We start from the raw sequence: 17,391 nt of genomic DNA, 5'->3' as shown, positions 1-17,391 counted from the left end.
TCCTCTGAAGCAGACAGAAACATGAAATGAAAAATCTATTTAAATTTGACTTTTAACTAAAACTAAAATATTGGTCATATGCATTAAAGTGAAATAAAATAAAAGAGATACAGGCAAATGGTTCCACTCAGACAATCTCCTTGAAGTCATCTGTGTTTCTTCCACCCAGGAACCTTTCATGGCCTTAAAATGGCACCGATATAACTCTACAGCTTCTTCTCTGCTCAGTGAATCGTGACCTGTTAATATTAATACACTAGTTTGGCCCCGCCGCCCCTCCCGTCTCTGACGTGTGCTAATATTTGGGAGAATTTAGCTGTACATGTTCGAACCACAGAGCACTTTTCAAGAAGAGGAAGGATATAAGGTGGTGCAACTAGAAGTATCAGAATGGTGATGCATTTGCTTTCTGTCACCGTTCTGTCTTTTAACCATATAAGAAACGTCCCGGCCAGCCTCTTCCAGCCGAAAGCTGCGGCTCCTCACTTGGCTTAGGTTCTGCTGTCTTCCTTCTCCACCAAACTCACCTAATTTCTCCTCTAACTCATGCTGGCTTCCCATTTAAAAGGTTCCTCACAACACATGCAAACTGGCTGTAAAGCCATCAAGTAGTCGGGTTGGTTCTTACATCATTATCACGGCACATTCGAGCAGTCCGACGATGTCTTCCTGAGACTGTAGGTGGCTCCCATAGTGGTAATGGTTGATTTTGTTCGTGATATGTTTTTTAAACACATAAAAAAAAAATCTAAATGAATTCAATTAAAAAAAGAAAAGAAAAACATCCATCCATCCATTATCTTACGCTGGTCCGGGGATCGGGTTGCGGAGGCAGCAGCTTGAGCAGAGAGACCCAGACGTCCCTGTCCCCGGCCACTTCCTCCAGCTCTTCTGGGGGGACCCCGAGGCGTTCCCAGGCCAGCCGAGAGACAGTCTCTCTAACGTGTCCTGGGTCTTCCCCGGGGCCTCCTCCCAGTGGGACGGGCCCGGAACACCTCACCAGGGAGGCGTCCAGGAGGCATCCTAACCAGATGCCCGAGCCACCTCATCTGACTCCTCTCGATGCGGAGGAGCAGCGGTTCTACTCCGAGCCCCTCCCGGATGACCGAGCTTCTCACCCTATCTCTAAGGGAGAGCCCAGACACCCTGCGGAGGAAACTCATTTCGGTCACTACCCACAGCTCGTGACCATAGGTGAGGGTAGGAACATAGATTGACCGGTAAATCGAGAGCTTCGCCTTCTGGCTCAGCTCCTTCTTCACCACGACGGGCCGGTGCAGAGCCCGCATCACTGCAGACGCCGCACCGATCCTCCTGTCAATCTCCTGCTCCATTCGTCCCTCACTCGTGAACAAGAAAAACATACAGAACTTTGGTTTTCCTCTTGCTCGTCTTCCAGAACAGTGGGACAAGGTTTCATTTCTTGGGTGAAATATTACAAAACCTACATAATGGTCTCAGATCTCTCCAGGGTACTCTTTTTATTACCATCTATGATATAAGTTGCAACATGTTCCTCTGGCTACTTCTTATTAATGCCCCTTGCTTTCCAGCCCCTTTGCTGCCCCTGTGCCCACTATTTTTGAGACACGTTGCTGCCATCAAATTCAAGATCAGCGACTATTTATCAATAGTCGCTGTATTCTGCTTTTATTTACCTTTTACACAGAGTCTAAACTTTTTAAGAATTGGGGTTGTACATCACAAACACTTTTTGAAGGATTATTATGGTTGATGTTTGGGAGGAAGCTTGTGGTTGGTCATAACATGGCACACGTCCTCGCCTGTGTGTGCGCACAGATTGGTCTTTGTTGTCAGAAGACCAGTGCATTGTGCTGTGTTGCTTTTGCAGGTATATTTATACTGTAGGTCTCATCTGTGAATGAAGCACAGCTCTGCCCAACTCAAACACAGCCAGGACAAAACCTCTGTATTTAGATTTCTAACACTTTTTGCTATGCAGTTAATAGCAGGGACTTGTGCTGTAGGAAGCCACAGACGAGGACACGTGAAGGACTGAATCTGATGCGCGAAATGTCAAAATAACAATGTGAAAAGACATGACGCATATTTTTTTGTGATTTGATCTTAAATATGTTGTAGAAGCACACACACACACACACACACGCACACACACTCTGGAATCACTGATTAAGATTATCACATTGTTTTTGTAGCTTTGATGATATCGACTTCATTAGACGCATGCTGAACACCTGCTTCCTCTGCGATTATCTCTCTGCCGTCAGCGAGTCAGACTCCCATGATGAAGGTGGAGGAGGAAAAAGGAGGAGAGAAATTCCAATCTTACTACTCAGCACCTTCCTGCTTGGTACTGCATAAGCATTTCCTCATCAAACATCAGTTGACCGGAAGCGATCATGGATTTGAGAAGAGGGGAAGCTTTGATGCCTCGGGAAGTGCATTAGAGCTACAGCTGGTACTGGGGCAGAAAATATCAAAGACAGAGAAGCTGGTTTTAGAAATACTGCTGATCTCTGTCTGACCTGTCTGCCGATTAGACTTTTGTGTAGAAGAAAAAATGAACGAGACAAAAATAAGAAGTGAGATATGGTTGTTCGAAGGGCAGAAAAGAGCTAATCTACCGCCTGCCATCTGTCGCTCTGCATCTCCCTTCTCATCCCTCCTCTGTCAGGTCCCTTCTTCAGTTTCTGCCTTTCTTTCATTCAGCAGTTCTTTTCCCTCTCACGCATACAAAAGTACCTTAATTCACAGGTGAAACACAAAGAGCAATCTTTATATTAGCTTTCCTTCTTTAAAGTGGATTTATCTTATTTTACACTTAAATAAATGTGTTAAAAGTTCATTGCACTCACTCATATATATAAAATTATACCTTCAAAGACCAGTAATTCATCTCTAATATGCTGTAGATTTCAGGCAGCTCTCTCTGGAGTACAAAATCCTTTACAACACAGTTTTTCTACACATGCACTGGAACTCTCTTAATTTAGATTTAGAAACAAAACTGGGAATCACCTTTTCTTAAGAGGCTATGTTGTTTGGATCCAGACCCAAAAAACACTGTTAGGTGCAACAGCTTCTCCTTTGAATACATGCATTCGTTCGGTTTAAACTTTAAAGTCACTCAACAGCGTCTGTGTGACTGCATGGACAGAATTTCCACCGTGTTCCCATCGGAGAACTGCAGCCATTTTCAGTCACCTGGACTCAGCCATGCCCCACCTGAGATCCTTGGGAATAATACATGCAGAACACAAATTTGTTGAAATAGTGATGATTATAATTATCCATTAAAAGTTACTCTTAGTTACTGACTTTGACACAGACCATTTCCTGGTCTGTGTGCAGACAACCTGTCAGAGGACAACTGAGATTATGTAGCCATACCATATGACAAGGCCATTGATATATTTGGTTCCTGGGCCTTTCAGCTTTGGAACTGCTACAGTATTACCCAGTTTACACTAAAACACCTGAGCCAGAAGTATCTGGCAGTAGCCTTCATTAAGCAGTGCTTGCTATTGAACTTGAATTAAACTTGATTCAACATGTACATTCCAGGCCTGAAATGAGGTTTTGCATCAGATGAACAGGGTGTGCATGCTTTACTAAGCAACCTCCCTTCATTTTCTGGGTTTAAAATCCAGGAAATGTTCAATTGAAATTGACTGGTTCCAAACCTTAGAATAATTTACTAATTTTAACAAAGTGTAACAGGTCAACAATGCTGCCTGATCTCAGGCAATAATTGAGCCAATGAGTGTACAGACAAAGGTAAACTTCACAGAATTAATGACAAGCGCGACCTGTAAATTTCTTTCCTGTCCCATCACTGTGAATACACCCAAATACATGCAGAGAAATAATATAAACACAGCTGAAAGCCTCTTCTGCCACTCATGACAAGCTGTTAACATCCAATGTACAGTATATTTTTGCAATCATGTGTGCTCTACCCAGACACCAGTCCAGAGTCATTCCAGTGGTGGATAAATGTCTCATACTGAGACTCTCCTCATGATGTCAGTGATGAACTGACATCAATATTAGTCCCATCTGCTGTTATTGAGGCCCTAATCAGGAAGGTAACCTCTTGTAATATCACACTGCAGGAATTTCAATGAATAAATGAAAGATAGCAGCAAGCGGTCTGCTTTAAGGTTTAGTGTTTCCTGAGTGAGAGGAGTCTTATTATTCTGCCAGCCTGACCCACTGAAGGACTTTAGTGGCAAACTCAGTTTTGCAAACCTCATGCAAATCCTTTCTGAAATCCACCTCCTCATACACCCACCCACACACAAACACACTGTCTCAGTAGATGCCTCGAGTTAATGAACGAATACGGCAAACTCCCTATTTGCATACTCTTAAACACGATGAGGCAGAATCAGGGTAATAATTGGCTTTGTGGGCTTCACCTTGCCTGAAAACTGACTTAATTTGTACTTCACCAGTGATGCAGGTCCCTCTAAACCCCCCCCCCCCCCCCCCAAAAAAAAAAACAAAAAACAAGGCTAGAAGACAGACACTTAAGCATTAAAGTATTTGTATTTGTATTGGAAGAAGTTTCCAAATCCCACTGTATGGAGGACTCGAGCTGCTGAGAAGCCCTTCGATTTTCTTCCCCTTTCAAGCCGTACCCGTGACTGATGTCGCATTTGATTTGTGGTATTTGGATTTATCTAAAGTACAAAGATAAAACTGGTTTAATATTCAAAGAAAACATTTCAATATGGTTGACAATTCTTGTTTTACAGAACTACTGGCACGACCGCTGGAATATAGTTTCATAATCCTTAGACGGAGTGCGAATAATATCACATTCCAGCCTATAGTCGCCCGTCCCATAGTTGGCGTTATTACAGCGTCTGCTTGGTTGTCTGCATTATATATACACCCAGTTGATAAGCGTCCACAAATAGAGGCGTCCCACACATGGGTACAACAAATCAAGTCAGCTGACAGGTCCACAGGGTCACAACAATTTACTGGGTCGTCTGCAGAGCCTCGCACACAACCTCCGATGACGACATTTATGCCGATCAGACGCGATTGGACAGCTGTGCCCTCAGACACTCAAACTGCAATACCTCATTACGAAGCACAATATTTTCCCACGGATCTCTGGACCCATCCTGATAACATACGAGGGAATTCTGGTACCAACACATATGCAGTCGCCCGCTACTGTTGTCACAGTTCAGCACATAAATAGAAATTTGACTCGTGCTTGCTCCCAACCTGTCATTTATGAAACAGATCTTGCGTCGTCACGTAGCAGCTGTGAAGCATTCAAGTCTACAAGATGTTCATTTACTAACAGCAGTCAACACTTTCGGTCCCTGACATTCACCTGCAGTGATCCGAGGTTAAAGTGTCTACACCATACTTACTCTCTGCACTGTGGTGTTTACTTCAAATGCCCTATTAAGATCGTATGCCGTCAGGCATTAGGAGCTCATGTGCTCTTGTTTGACTTCCTCGCTTGCCTGGCAAAACACTTTTTTCCAGATACAGATTAACATCAGCTACAAAAAGAGGGAAAGTAGTAAAAGAACACAGATGGAAAAACAAGGTGAGCTGCTGACCACAAAGCAAGGGACACTTCTCACACTCACACCGGTATGTGTGTAAGATTCAACAATGTGCGGCCTGTAAGAAATAATTCTCATGGTTAAGACGTTTCCCTCTTATTTCGAACCGACTTTTTGGCTCAGTGAACTTTTCATGTTGCATATTGTTTTTGGAATAAAACTGATTTTAGTCAAATATTCTTCAGGTCCGGCGTGAACTGCGTCTCGGGAAATTACACCTGACTGGAGAGCGGTGGTGAAACAATGACCACGTTTCCACAGAGCGTGGTTTATCTTAAATTTATGAACTGGGTTTGGCGGTCAGCCCTCACCTGCTTCAGTTCCACGTTGGACAACGTTGGAAGACGGGGGTGTTTCTGTCTTACAGTTATTATGTACAAAACAGTTAAAACTGTTGGATAAATAGCTCGACAGCCTCTGAGCCAACCTGCATCAGTAGCAGCTTTGAAAATGTGGGTCTTAGTGTCCCTCCCCAACTCTGGGTGCATCCACCCGTTTATCCTTTATGTTCAGTTCAGTATGTACTTTTTATTCTTCACCTTGCCGCCACTAAAACCTCTTTGACATCGACCAGAGAAGACATAAAAACTTAATAGAGCCACACAGAGCTGGATAACACTGAGGAAAGAAACATTTGCTCCTCTCTTATCGTCTTTATTTACACATTTCACCACCGTCTTGGTGACAATCCTTTTTCTTTAAAAAAAAAAAAAAAATCTACTTCTTCCCTTACCGTCGCTCGCCTTACCCAAACAATTATTACACAACCGGCTATGTTCCTAAGCCTGTCCTCATCACTCCTCTGTTCAGAAACAAGCCCCGCCTGGGTGGCTGAGCCGTGCTGTTGTAAGAAATGACTGATTTCCAGCTGCCTCGCTCACTGATCTCACACCGATGACATCAACTCCAACCGCAGTGCCGTTTCTGCTCGATGACTCTCTGCCTTTCTGGGTTTGGTACCATTAGCTATCAGTCTTCTCCGTTTTGGATGATTATTCTGCTCTGTCTTACCAACTGACTTTCAGAGTGAAGGTAACTATTAAAGGTGGTCATAAAGAGATATTCCACAACAACACATACACCTCACCCAGTGGACACATTTAGATAGTTTCAAATTGGGTATTGGGATCAACTTTGTTTGAAGTGCTGGGTTTTGTTTTCTTAAGAAGAAAAGGCACACCTCTCCCTTTTTTAGTCTGCTTGGACCCACCCTGATCTGTACATATATTGTAATATGAACAGACCGGAGAGAGTGCTCTGATAAATTGTTTTTCAACCGTCAAACTGGCTCAGTCCCGTGTACGTGTGAGTGAGTGTGCTCCATCAGCAGCATCTTCGCTGAGGTTTTTGATGAAGAAAGTAAGAAGTAGGAGGAAACTGTCTGAATCATCTCTCTGATTGACTGATCCTGGGCCAATAATCATTTAACTCCTGCAAGGTGGACCAACATGAACGGTGCCCAGTGTTGAAATGACAGTGTCACAAGTTTTTGTGGGCGCGTGCGCGCGTGTGTGTGTGTGTGTGTGTGTGTGTGTGTGTGTATTTGTTCTGCTACGATGTTTGGGTGGATGTTGGGAGCCAAAACAACACGAATGCCAAAGCTGAGGGTTTCACAGCGGATCACTGCCTTATTACGAGATGATCAATAGCATTGATTTGCCGTCTTTGGTTTTAATGATGCGGTTGAACAGCATATTCTCCCAAGAAGGCTGTAACAACTGCAAACACCTTAGCGTCCCCCGTAGAGGTACATCATATCAGTGAACCCATCAGTGGCAGAGACTACTTAAACAGTATCTCCACTGAAGTGCACACCCCAATGATAACCTATAATGCACCACTATGCTTGACTTTATAACTATATTACTTTGGCAACATATACCTTTATATCTTACTTTGGGAGTTTTCCCCACAACCCTGCATTTAAAAAACATTGAGAAATCCTTGAAAACCTCTCTGATTGTAAGTGGCGCTGCCCCCACTGCTGGCACAGCTCGGGCAACTGGGTCCCACAGTGGGACAGCACACAATAAGGCCAAAATATCAGCACTGCCACTCTGTAGAGGTTTTCTTAATGCACAGTCTCAGAGGATCTTCTGGCTTCTGTCTGTAGATAAACTGATAGAGTTACATTCCCTGATCACTTGTCACCAACTGAGACCTGCCTGCAACCTGCTCAACAAGTTTGAGCCGAGAGGAATTCAGGAGACTTTCCGGCAAATCTGCCCTTGCAAACTTTTCCGCAGCAGCCTCGCCTTACAGAGGTACCCAGCAACACCCCACCTACGCGAGCATCCACGCACCTAACGACGCGTGAAAACTTCACTTAGCTAGCTAACCTGACCCCAGCGTGTTTCGAGCCCAGCAGAGAAGCATCACCCAGAGAAAGACAGACTTTCCTTTCATATTGCCGCGTCGAAAAAGGCACAAAAACAAACACTACAAGGCGAAGTCACACTCGAAACCTAAACGCAGGTTTCTACAGATGCTTTACCGTCCCAATATCAAACTTTACACTCATGCTTAGATAAGCAGTTTATCTGGCGTACCTCTCTCGCCACGGTCAAAAAAAACACCAACTTCTGGGCTTTCGGGTCGTCTGAAACGATCATCCACCACTTCCGGACGGTTTCCGAGACACACTGTCGGGTTTAGTATCCACGAAGAGTTGCGCTTGCTGGAGAAATGTTGAGTTTTGGCCACACTTGTACTCTGAGAACCTGTTGCTGACAGCTCGGTGTATCACACCAACAACATGGCTGACGAGGAGTGATCACTGGAGACTGCGGGGCGCTGTTAACGTCCGACGGTCCGCGGTGGGAGGAGAGACGGAGGGAGGCAGGGATACAAGATGCAGAGTGGGAACGACTGACGAGAGAGATGAAATGACACAATCAAAAGGAGAAGGCAACACGGGGACTGAATTCATTTTTCATGCGCAAAGTTCAGCTTTGTGTTAAAAAAAATAACTCCAGAAAGATTAAAAGTAACTACACAGGAAGCTAAACTTACGATAAAAACAGGCAAATAAACCATACCGTTTGTTGGTATGAAATAATATACCCACAAAACCATTAAAAAAAGTAAATTAATAAAACAACAATATGCATGGCACCGCTAATGAGCCATGGAGCCAAAAAAATATCTGCCTGATATCAGGCAGAATTACCAGGTTATCACACTCTTTTCCCGGTTTCTGGCTGTTGGAAAGAGGAAAGATTCAATATGGGCCCAGTGCAAACTAGAAACAACAAAACAAAGGTGGAAAATAACTTAAAAAAACCCGTACAAAACAAAAAGTAAACGCATAAAATGACCACAAAAACAGGTATAAAGTAAAGTGGTGGGGGACCCTCTTAGAGTCTGTGCCCAGGGACCTTAGTCTTGTGATTCATAATTGTACATTGAGACAGGAAGTTATATTCAACTAACCTGAATTTGTTTCACAGCATATCACAGGTAGCTTTATCTCATTTAATGGCTACTTAGTGGATCAGATGGTTGCACCAAACATGGCCTGACTGATTCAAATAACGACCTGAACTGTAGTTCTTTAATGAATGTAAGATTTTTCGATTCACACTGGAAATCTGGAGATTTTAAAAGCTATACATTGTTTAACGAACAAATTTGGTTAACTCTTACACACTCACTACAATACATTAACCAGGGATCATTGCGACTGTTTGCGACGTTTTACGGTATTTTTCGACGTGACGTAACGCGGTTTACTTTCTCTCCACAAGCGCCCTGGGTAAATGCAGAAAAATGTTCAACAAGAAGCCGCGAAGAAACTTTCGACAGAGGAAAGAGAGCTCCAGTGACGACGAGGACCAGCGGAAGGACAGCGGAGAAGGAGATAAAACCGAGGATGCCTCAACAGTGATAAACAAGCCTCTTAAAGCGGCGCAGAGCCGCGGCATCTCTTGCAGCTCCAAGCGGGAGACGACGCCTCCGAAGGCGGACAGTAGCGGCGAAGAAGAAGGGGAGCCGCTGGAAGTATCTGAAGAAAGAGACGAGAAAGACAAAGATGGGACGAAGACGAAAACGAGCTCAATCCTCAGTTTTTCCGATAAAGGTAACTTAGTGAACTGCATGGAAGAGCCTTGAGTGTCTGCTAGTGTAAGTTTTTCTAAGATTTTTTGCTAATTTAATGTCTGCTGTTGCCTGTCTACCTGACAGCTGGTTACAAACGTCAGGGCAACGTTAGAGGTAAATTAATCTGTCAACAGGGAGGCTGGTATGGATAGATGGGTCTAATCTAGAAAGACACAGGGTTGACTAGTTTTATTTGATTTTGGTGTACGATTTCTTTCTCACCAGTTATACTCCGTTTGCTTTTGTCAACTGCCCAGTGGGGCCTCTGTGTTTCTGGTAAGGCTTCAAGGCAACCAATTGTATCTGATTTATTTTTTGCTGTCACAGTTGAAGAGTCAACTTTTAAACTGAAGAGAACCACTGATAAAGCGGTGCTGTTTCAAGCCAGGAAGAAGGAGGCCCCACCTGTCAAGACAACCCAAAGAAAAGGTTGGTATATGGACTCTCCTCATTTCAGTGTTTTCTGCCACCTCGTCTCCTTCCTCCTTAGTTCTCCTGCCTGTGACCTCAAATCACTCTCAGCACGCTGTCTTGGAAGATTTGGATTTGAAGGGTGGAGGCCACTTGCAGGAGGAGTTATGGATGAGGATGCACAGATGCAACCTTTGCACAACCTTTTTTTTTTTTTTTGGTAGTTTTTTTTGTAGTTAATCAAACTCAAAGCGCATCTCTGTCGACATTAAGTAATACTCATCTGATCGATTGTAAAGGCGAATGCTGTAACAAAACAATTGGCAAATGTTGCAACTCTGTATCACATCAGATTTAAACCACACTGGTTTGAGTGATAGCTGTGAATTAAAGATGTCTCGTTTCCTTTCCATGCTTGTAGCCTTGTTTCCTCTCTTGTCTTTCCTTGGTTGCTTTCAGAAAAAAAATTAGTCTTCTCTTCTAAGAAAGGAGAGGAGGCGAGGAAAAGAATCAAGGTTGTACAAATGGGGAATTGAGAATGGGAGCATAAAAGGCACGTATTAGGAACATGAAGCAAGCTAGGCGCAGGTCTTGTCTGGCTCAGCATGTGTTCACTATTTCACCAACAACTGTAAAGCATTTGTGTAACTGAAACAAAGTTATAGTGCAGAGAAATTGTTGGCTAGTTTAGTGATCTGTCATTACAGTAGTTGAAATCTGTTTGTCTCCACTCATTAACTGCCTTTTGTGCGACATGTCTCCCAACCGCCCTCTTCCAGCTACAGGTGGTGGAGGTGTTCTATCATCTAGTTCTCCCAGGCGTGATTATGGTGGTGAGGCACATTCTCTGCAGCACGATGATGATGACGATGATGACGATGATGACGATGATGACGATGATGATGATGACGATGATGATGATGATGATGATGATGACGACAACGACGGTAACCTTGATGACGGTGACGGTGATGAAGGTGGCGCCACATCTCCCTCAGCTAGCTCAGACTCTGATACCAGCCGTTCTTCCGTCAAACCAAGTAAGTGTTCATATGGGTGTAGACTGCATGTTTATGCCCAAAAAAAAAACACACCACTTGAGGACAGAGAGGCTGTGTGCAATTGCTCAGGTTTTGGCATGCATATACATTGCTCATTGGATATATATATATATATATATATATATATATATATGATATAGTTGTAGTGTGTCCATTTCTCGTGTTTCTATTTAAATTCAATTCTGTGTTAATATGTTTGTGGATTTGCTTTTGGCAACAGTAGTTATCCCCAACACTGCGGAGATTGATGCAGCCAAGAGGCGGCGTCGGGCCACTCGAGCTCAGAGGGAGTTCATTCCTCTGCGTCATGAAGGCCGGAGCTCGGCCGGCAGCACCCCAGATCACCACAACATGGATGATGAAGATGACAGAATGGAAGACGACGATGATGCTGAGCCAGATGATCACGAGAGAAGAATCGAGTTTGCCCCCCGATTGAAGAGCATTCGGGAAAGGATTGCAGAGAAACTCGGTATGAGAGGGAGACGTCAACAGTATTTCAGCCTCTTGAATTTTTTATAAAAGATATCTTGAGTTGAATCCATAAATGGCACTTTATAAATTCTTGGCATAGAAAGTGTGAAAATAGAAAGTGGTGAGAAAAAGATGGCAAAAATCCTAATGATTTAACTAAATGTTGGATGCTGTCAAACCACGAGCTGAAAAGAGAGAAAATTGTGCTCGTTAAGGGAGTTAACAGCTCATCACACTTGGCCTGACTAAATGGTTTTTGCATTCTTTGAAACAACCTATAAAAATATAAAGGGCTCAATTTTATTTTATTCTTATTTTTTTTTTGGTATTAAAGGAGTAAGTGATGGCAGTCTCTCAGGAACTGATGGTGAAGAGCAGGATCTTTGGGAGGAGACACAAATTGGAAAGGGAGTCAAGAGAAGACCAGGGGAACAGGTAGCCGACTGCACCAAACAACTTTTTTTCTTTTTCTTTCTCTCTCTTGTCCCTTTTATTCTTTTCTTTTTTTTTTTAAACACATTCAGCACCAATTTCAGTCTTTTTACAATACTCCCCCCCCCCCCAATCATTTGTTCGATCTTTTCTCCTCTGTCCAACTTTTCCTGCTGTCTTGTCACACTGGACATCATAGAACTGCAGAGTTGTTCGTTCCCTCCTCTGTTCTGCTGTTCTGACCTTCCTTTATCCTTTGATGCACTTCTGCTCAGAGCCCATCAGGCAGCGAGTCCAGCAGCGGCAGCAGCAACAGGCGAGACCGCGGAAGACGTAAGAAGAGATCGACCGGGCTCAAATTCCCAAAGACTCTTCCTCGCGTTTCTATCGTAATGGTCAAGAAAAGGATCACTGGAAAGTTAGTGCCTTGCAGATGTGTTTGTGTTGAATGTCGTAACAAACTGAAATTGTAATGATATAATGGGCTCGGCTCGTTTTTAAACCGGTTCCATATAAGGAACATTCAATCAGCAATTTAATAGCAACATTATTGCCGAATTCTAGTCATTCTGTTGGGACTTTTCTATATCAATTAGTTCTGAAATCTGGGAATCTAAAATGTGGTTGTAACTTGTAAGGATTTTAATTGAGGTGGGGTTATAATATTAGCTGTTAGAGTTTAACTTTGATATACTGAGAAGATTAAAATATTCAAAAATGACAGTAGGACATGTGAATGCGTTACCAAGTCGTGAATGCGTTTTGGTCGAACATGCACACGGCACGTGTTTTTCTCACGTCAAACTGTCCTCGTCCTGCATTTGTTCTTAGGCTGAACTCCCTGAAGGAGGTGCACAGAGCTCGGCAGGCGGAGCTGAAGAGGATGGAGGGCGACGTTGAGAGCGCTAAGACCTCCTTGGAGACGCTTGAGGAAAGTTCCTCGGAGAACCAGCTGAGGTTTTACAGAACCATGACCCTCTTTGTCCACAACCTGGTGGAGTGTCTGCGGGAGAAGGTCAGAATTGATTAAATCGGCTCAGTTCATCTCCAGTTAACCATCGTATAAAAGCAAACATGTCAAATCGTTGGTAACATAACGGTATTATGATAGAAGCAGGCTCAAGACAATGACTCACAGAGCAGGGAGTCTGTTTTGTTAGCCATTCACGTCTGTGATAATGTGAACAGTCCTATTTATTTTCTGTCCGAAGCACCATATGGTATGGACTGTGGTATCTAATAGCTTCTGACAGTACAATGCTATTGAATATTTTTTGGAAAAAACAAGAGCAAGTAGCACAGGATCCTTCATTAACTGTGAGAGATAAACGGTGATCATTTTCTTATCCACTGCTAACAACCACTGAAAAGGTTCTTATTGGTGTACATGTCTGTTGTAAATAACAAAAATGTCAGTGCGAAGATGCCAAACTATGTACGAGATAGATAAGACGGTGCCAACATTTTGTAGTTTTGTCAGTCATAGAACAATTATTTCAAGTAGATTTTTCAGTCCTAACTGCAGGGTGCTGTATCTACTTAAAGATTGATCACTAATGATGTTCAACTATATGCCAGTACATTGTTGATTTATTTATTTATAACTCCCGAAGTCACAATTAATACAGATTATTTTTTGGCTTTTGACTGCAATTTGTTGACTTTAGGTTGTTGATATCAACGCTTTGGAGTTGGAGCTGCACACTCTGCTGTCGGACCAGATGGAGGCGCTGTTGGCTCAGAGACGAGAGAAGATTAAGGAGCAGGCTGACCACCTGCAGCAGCTCAGCTGTGAGTGCCATCTTTGTGTCCCTGCGTAACATAACGCACCAACTGTGTGCATTGAGAAAACGATCTCTGTCCAGATAACCTGTGTTATCTCTCACTCGCAGACAACGCCGACGAGCAGAGTGGTGGCTCAGCTAATGGGACTGACGCTCAAGGGTGAGTTTGTGTATTAAAAAAATAAATAAAAATCATTCTAAGGGAGATTTCCTTCGCTGATTTGTTTTTCTTATGGACTGTAATAAATATTTTCTGGAAGTGCTGTAAAACAGTTACTCCAGTCTGCTCTGATGCAGGCTTTTGTACGTTTTGTCAATTTTAAATTGCAGTGAGAAAGATGTTCAAACTGAAGAAGACTTGGATATAGCTGAAGACGCCCAGCCTTCTGCAGAGGAGGAGGAGCAGCTGCAGAAAAGCATAGGTGAGGTGGAATTAAATGGAACTTTTCTGTTTTTATACGACTCAAAGTCGAACGGATTTTATTTGTCAGCGCATCCGCATCAAAATCTAAAGTCCGATTCCAGTTTAAATTCTGCTGTGCCGCACATTTCTCTTTTCTGTTCGCGTCCTTCTCTTATGCCTGAAAAGTCAGACAGATTTGTGTGAGCTCAGTCCAAACTTCTGTCCTCTCCGCTCTCGCACCAGCTGATATCCAGTCCAGGTCCCAGGCTGTGTTTTCTGACGTCCAGGACGATTTTTGCAACGTTAAAAAGATTCTGTCTCGCTTTGAGGAATGGAGAGCGTCCTACTCTGAGTCCTACCACAGTGCCTACATCTCTCTGTGTCTGCCCAAGTTGTTGAACCCCATTATCAGGCACCAGCTTCTGTCATGGAACCCTTTAAAAGTACTGGAACATGTGAACACACACACACACAGAAAAAGCGATGCTTACTTCAGTACACACAGCCGTCTTTACACATTGTATGATCTATGTCGTGTTCATGTTTGTGTCTCAGGACGCCAGTGGAGACTTTGAAATCCTCCCATGGTTCACAGCAGTGGAAACATTTTGTCATGGCCATGGTCACGTGGAGCTGGAGCACACAGACAGACAGACGCTGTCTAATGTCATAGAAAAGACCGTTCTATCCAAAATAACTGGTAATGCGTTCTCTCTCTCTCTCCAACAAACACAGATTGCTTTACTCCGTGACTTTCCCCTTACTTGTCGCACATGTTAAATTTCAACATGAAATAAGAGTAATGCGCACAGTTGGCCTGTTTAAAACTGTAGTTTAAAATGCAATGCAGAGATTTTTTTTTGAAAATTTAATTCGGTGGAAAAAAGAGGGGAGTCTGTGAGGATCAACAGGTGATGGCTGAGGATCGGCTTTATTTCACACAGACTCTGCATCACTTACCGTCTAATCAGTTCTTTTGCATTGTTAATTTTTGAGATGCAGTATGCTGACTGGCTCAGAAACGATCAGTCTGAATACATGTGAGGCAGAGGATCGCAGCATTAGCTTAACCACTTTTATTTTGCAGCTTGGTTCAGTTTCCAACGAGGGAGCATGATCAAATCGCGGTAAATTAAGTGAGGAATGCGGAAATACACCCTCTGCTCAGAATTTTTTTTGCACTTGTTTTAAACTACAAACACGCCACGTAGTGAAGCATCACACTCCTCCTGTCTCTGCCTGTGTTTGTGTAGCCTTCGTTGAGCTGGTGTGGGATCCCATGTCCCACCGACAATCGGTCTGTCTGACTGGTGTTTGTCACAGACTGAAAGAAGACTACTCCATCTTTGAAGGAGACCAAAGTAAACCAGTCAAGGTAAAGTCAACACTGTTATGACTGTATATTTGTCAACAAAGAAAATATCTTGCTTCCATCCTATTTTTATTTCTTTTACTTTAAATTCTTAGGTACATGTATGCCTGATTTCTAACATTGTATAAAATATCAAACATGATGTCAATATAGGATTTATATAAAGTATAATGACATACATGTTAGATTATCCTTTATGTATTTTTGACAATTACAGGCACTCATCGAGGCTGTGGTCCGCAGGCTGAGGAGCTGTGTCGATGAAGAGGTCTTCGTCCCCTTGTATCCCAGAAAGTCAGTTTTCTTTGTTTGGGGTTTTTAAAACATTAAGTGAATATTTGAATGTCTCTCTGGGAGGAGCCATGTTTTCCTGTTCCTTGGTGTTAATAAGGTGGCATTAAGGACAAATTCACACCCCTGTGTATTCATTAGTCTTCCTCTTTTACCCATGTCCAGCACGCCGTCTCCTCGGTTATTAGATAAACTTGTTAATCGGTACCTGACCTCAATATTTTTATGATCAGGTCAATGAAATTAGTGTTTGTGTCTCCGTCCAGGTTGCTGGAGGACAGATCGTCTCTTCAGCGTTGCTTCAGAGATCAGCAGTTTTGGATGGCTGTAAAAGTACTGCTTAAAACATTTCTTCCATACCTCATTTTGTCTCAGCTTTTCCATACTTGTATTTTTTTTTCCAGGCAGTAGTTTGTTACTCAGGATTGTATCTTGTTTCTGTTAGCTACTGGGTAACATTGGGAAATGGGATCCGCTGCTTCCCGAGTCTGTTTTGAAGGAGCTGATGTTGGACAAACTGCTGAACCGATACATCATGATCACCCTGTGCAGTCAGACGCTGTCCAGCAGCGCTGTCTCTGCACGCAAAAAGGTATTTGAGTTGATCCTTTTAAATGGAGACCGTGCGCAGTGTTTTATGTAATCTGTACTTTGGTTGATGCGGTCTCTCTCTTTCCTGCAACGTCAAACTAAAACTTCTCCTGTTAGATTGCAGATTGTCTGCCGCTCTCGTGGTTCACAGGAGAGAGCGTTTGTTTGCCACAACTGCAGAATTTCAGAAACCACATAGTTCAGACAGTGGATAATATCTGCAAACAGCAGCCTGCTGAAGATCCCAACACCAGGTAGTAAAATAACACCATTGTGATGAAGACAACTTGGTGTGGAACAGTGATATGTTTTTACATTTTGTTTGCTTTCATAGACTGAAGTAGCAAAAACTGACAACAAATTATTTAAAGTGATTCATCATATCTTAGTCTTTTTCCTCCAGATGTTTACACCAACACGTCTCGTGCTGTTCTAACCGAACCCCCGTCACTGTCTCCTGTAGGTCTGCTGTGGTTGAAGAACTTAAAGTTCTGAGTAAAATCAGGTGCTACGAGTCTATCATGACGATAGCGAAGAAATACCACTACGAAGATGTCATCTACTCGCACCAGCTGCTGAACCAGGAGGCTGTATGAACAACACATGCTGAACAGAAGATGGATCAAACGATATTAATGGTGTCTAAGGGGTGGATTTCATGCAATGTGGCAACTAATTTCTTGAGCTGGTATGTGTGGGTAAAATCCTTTAGAATTTTTAGCCTCGAGCTCATTGCCCTCTTGTACAAATGTCTCTATTTTCTTGAATAAAATCTTTGAACTTTTTTTATTATAGTTTGTGTTTCATAGTGATTTTGTTCCCCGTTATGTTTATTGATTATTCATGTAATCTCACCTTAAAGTTGGCGAGAAATTCAAGTTTATAGTATTTTAAG

At 42.9% G+C, this 17,391-nt stretch overlaps 2 protein-coding genes across 5 annotated transcripts in view; one reads left to right on the top strand and one right to left on the bottom strand.

Annotated features, from left to right (window-relative positions):
- itsn2b (intersectin 2b) overlaps positions 1-8,383 on the bottom strand; it is a 34,465-nt gene extending 26,082 nt beyond the window's left edge. For both annotated transcript variants that reach the window (XM_075463474.1, XM_075463483.1), the window contains exon 1: positions 8,129-8,383. The gene's annotated coding sequence lies outside the window, so the exon portion shown is untranslated. The remainder of the gene's footprint in view (positions 1-8,128) is intronic.
- An 888-nt stretch (positions 8,384-9,271) lies between these two features.
- Positions 9,272-17,290, top strand: gcfc2 (GC-rich sequence DNA-binding factor 2). 3 transcript variants are annotated; one of them, XM_075463452.1, is made up of 18 exons: positions 9,272-9,657; positions 10,005-10,106; positions 10,874-11,128; positions 11,370-11,621; positions 11,958-12,058; positions 12,331-12,473; positions 12,887-13,070; positions 13,723-13,846; positions 13,921-13,999; positions 14,170-14,261; positions 14,486-14,685; positions 14,798-14,942; positions 15,496-15,617; positions 15,832-15,908; positions 16,172-16,238; positions 16,351-16,497; positions 16,614-16,750; positions 16,960-17,290. In XM_075463452.1, the coding sequence occupies exons 1-18, from the start codon at positions 9,348-9,350 to the stop codon at positions 17,090-17,092; spliced, it is 2,670 nt and encodes an 889-aa protein (XP_075319567.1). In that variant the 5' UTR covers positions 9,272-9,347; the 3' UTR covers positions 17,093-17,290. The 3 variants fall into 3 exon arrangements, with proteins under 3 accessions (XP_075319567.1, XP_075319558.1, XP_075319575.1); XM_075463443.1 differs by having other exon boundaries at positions 10,868-11,128; XM_075463460.1 differs by having other exon boundaries at positions 9,273-9,657; positions 10,868-11,128; positions 13,948-13,999.
- The last annotated feature ends 101 nt before the right edge of the window (positions 17,291-17,391 follow it).

The sequence above is a fragment of the Odontesthes bonariensis genome, chromosome 1 (assembly GCF_027942865.1).
Source record: "Odontesthes bonariensis isolate fOdoBon6 chromosome 1, fOdoBon6.hap1, whole genome shotgun sequence".
In the NCBI taxonomy this organism is placed as follows: domain Eukaryota; kingdom Metazoa; phylum Chordata; class Actinopteri; order Atheriniformes; family Atherinopsidae; genus Odontesthes; species Odontesthes bonariensis.
Note: the sequence above shows the minus strand (reverse complement) of the source record. Positions and strands in the feature narration are given on the sequence as shown.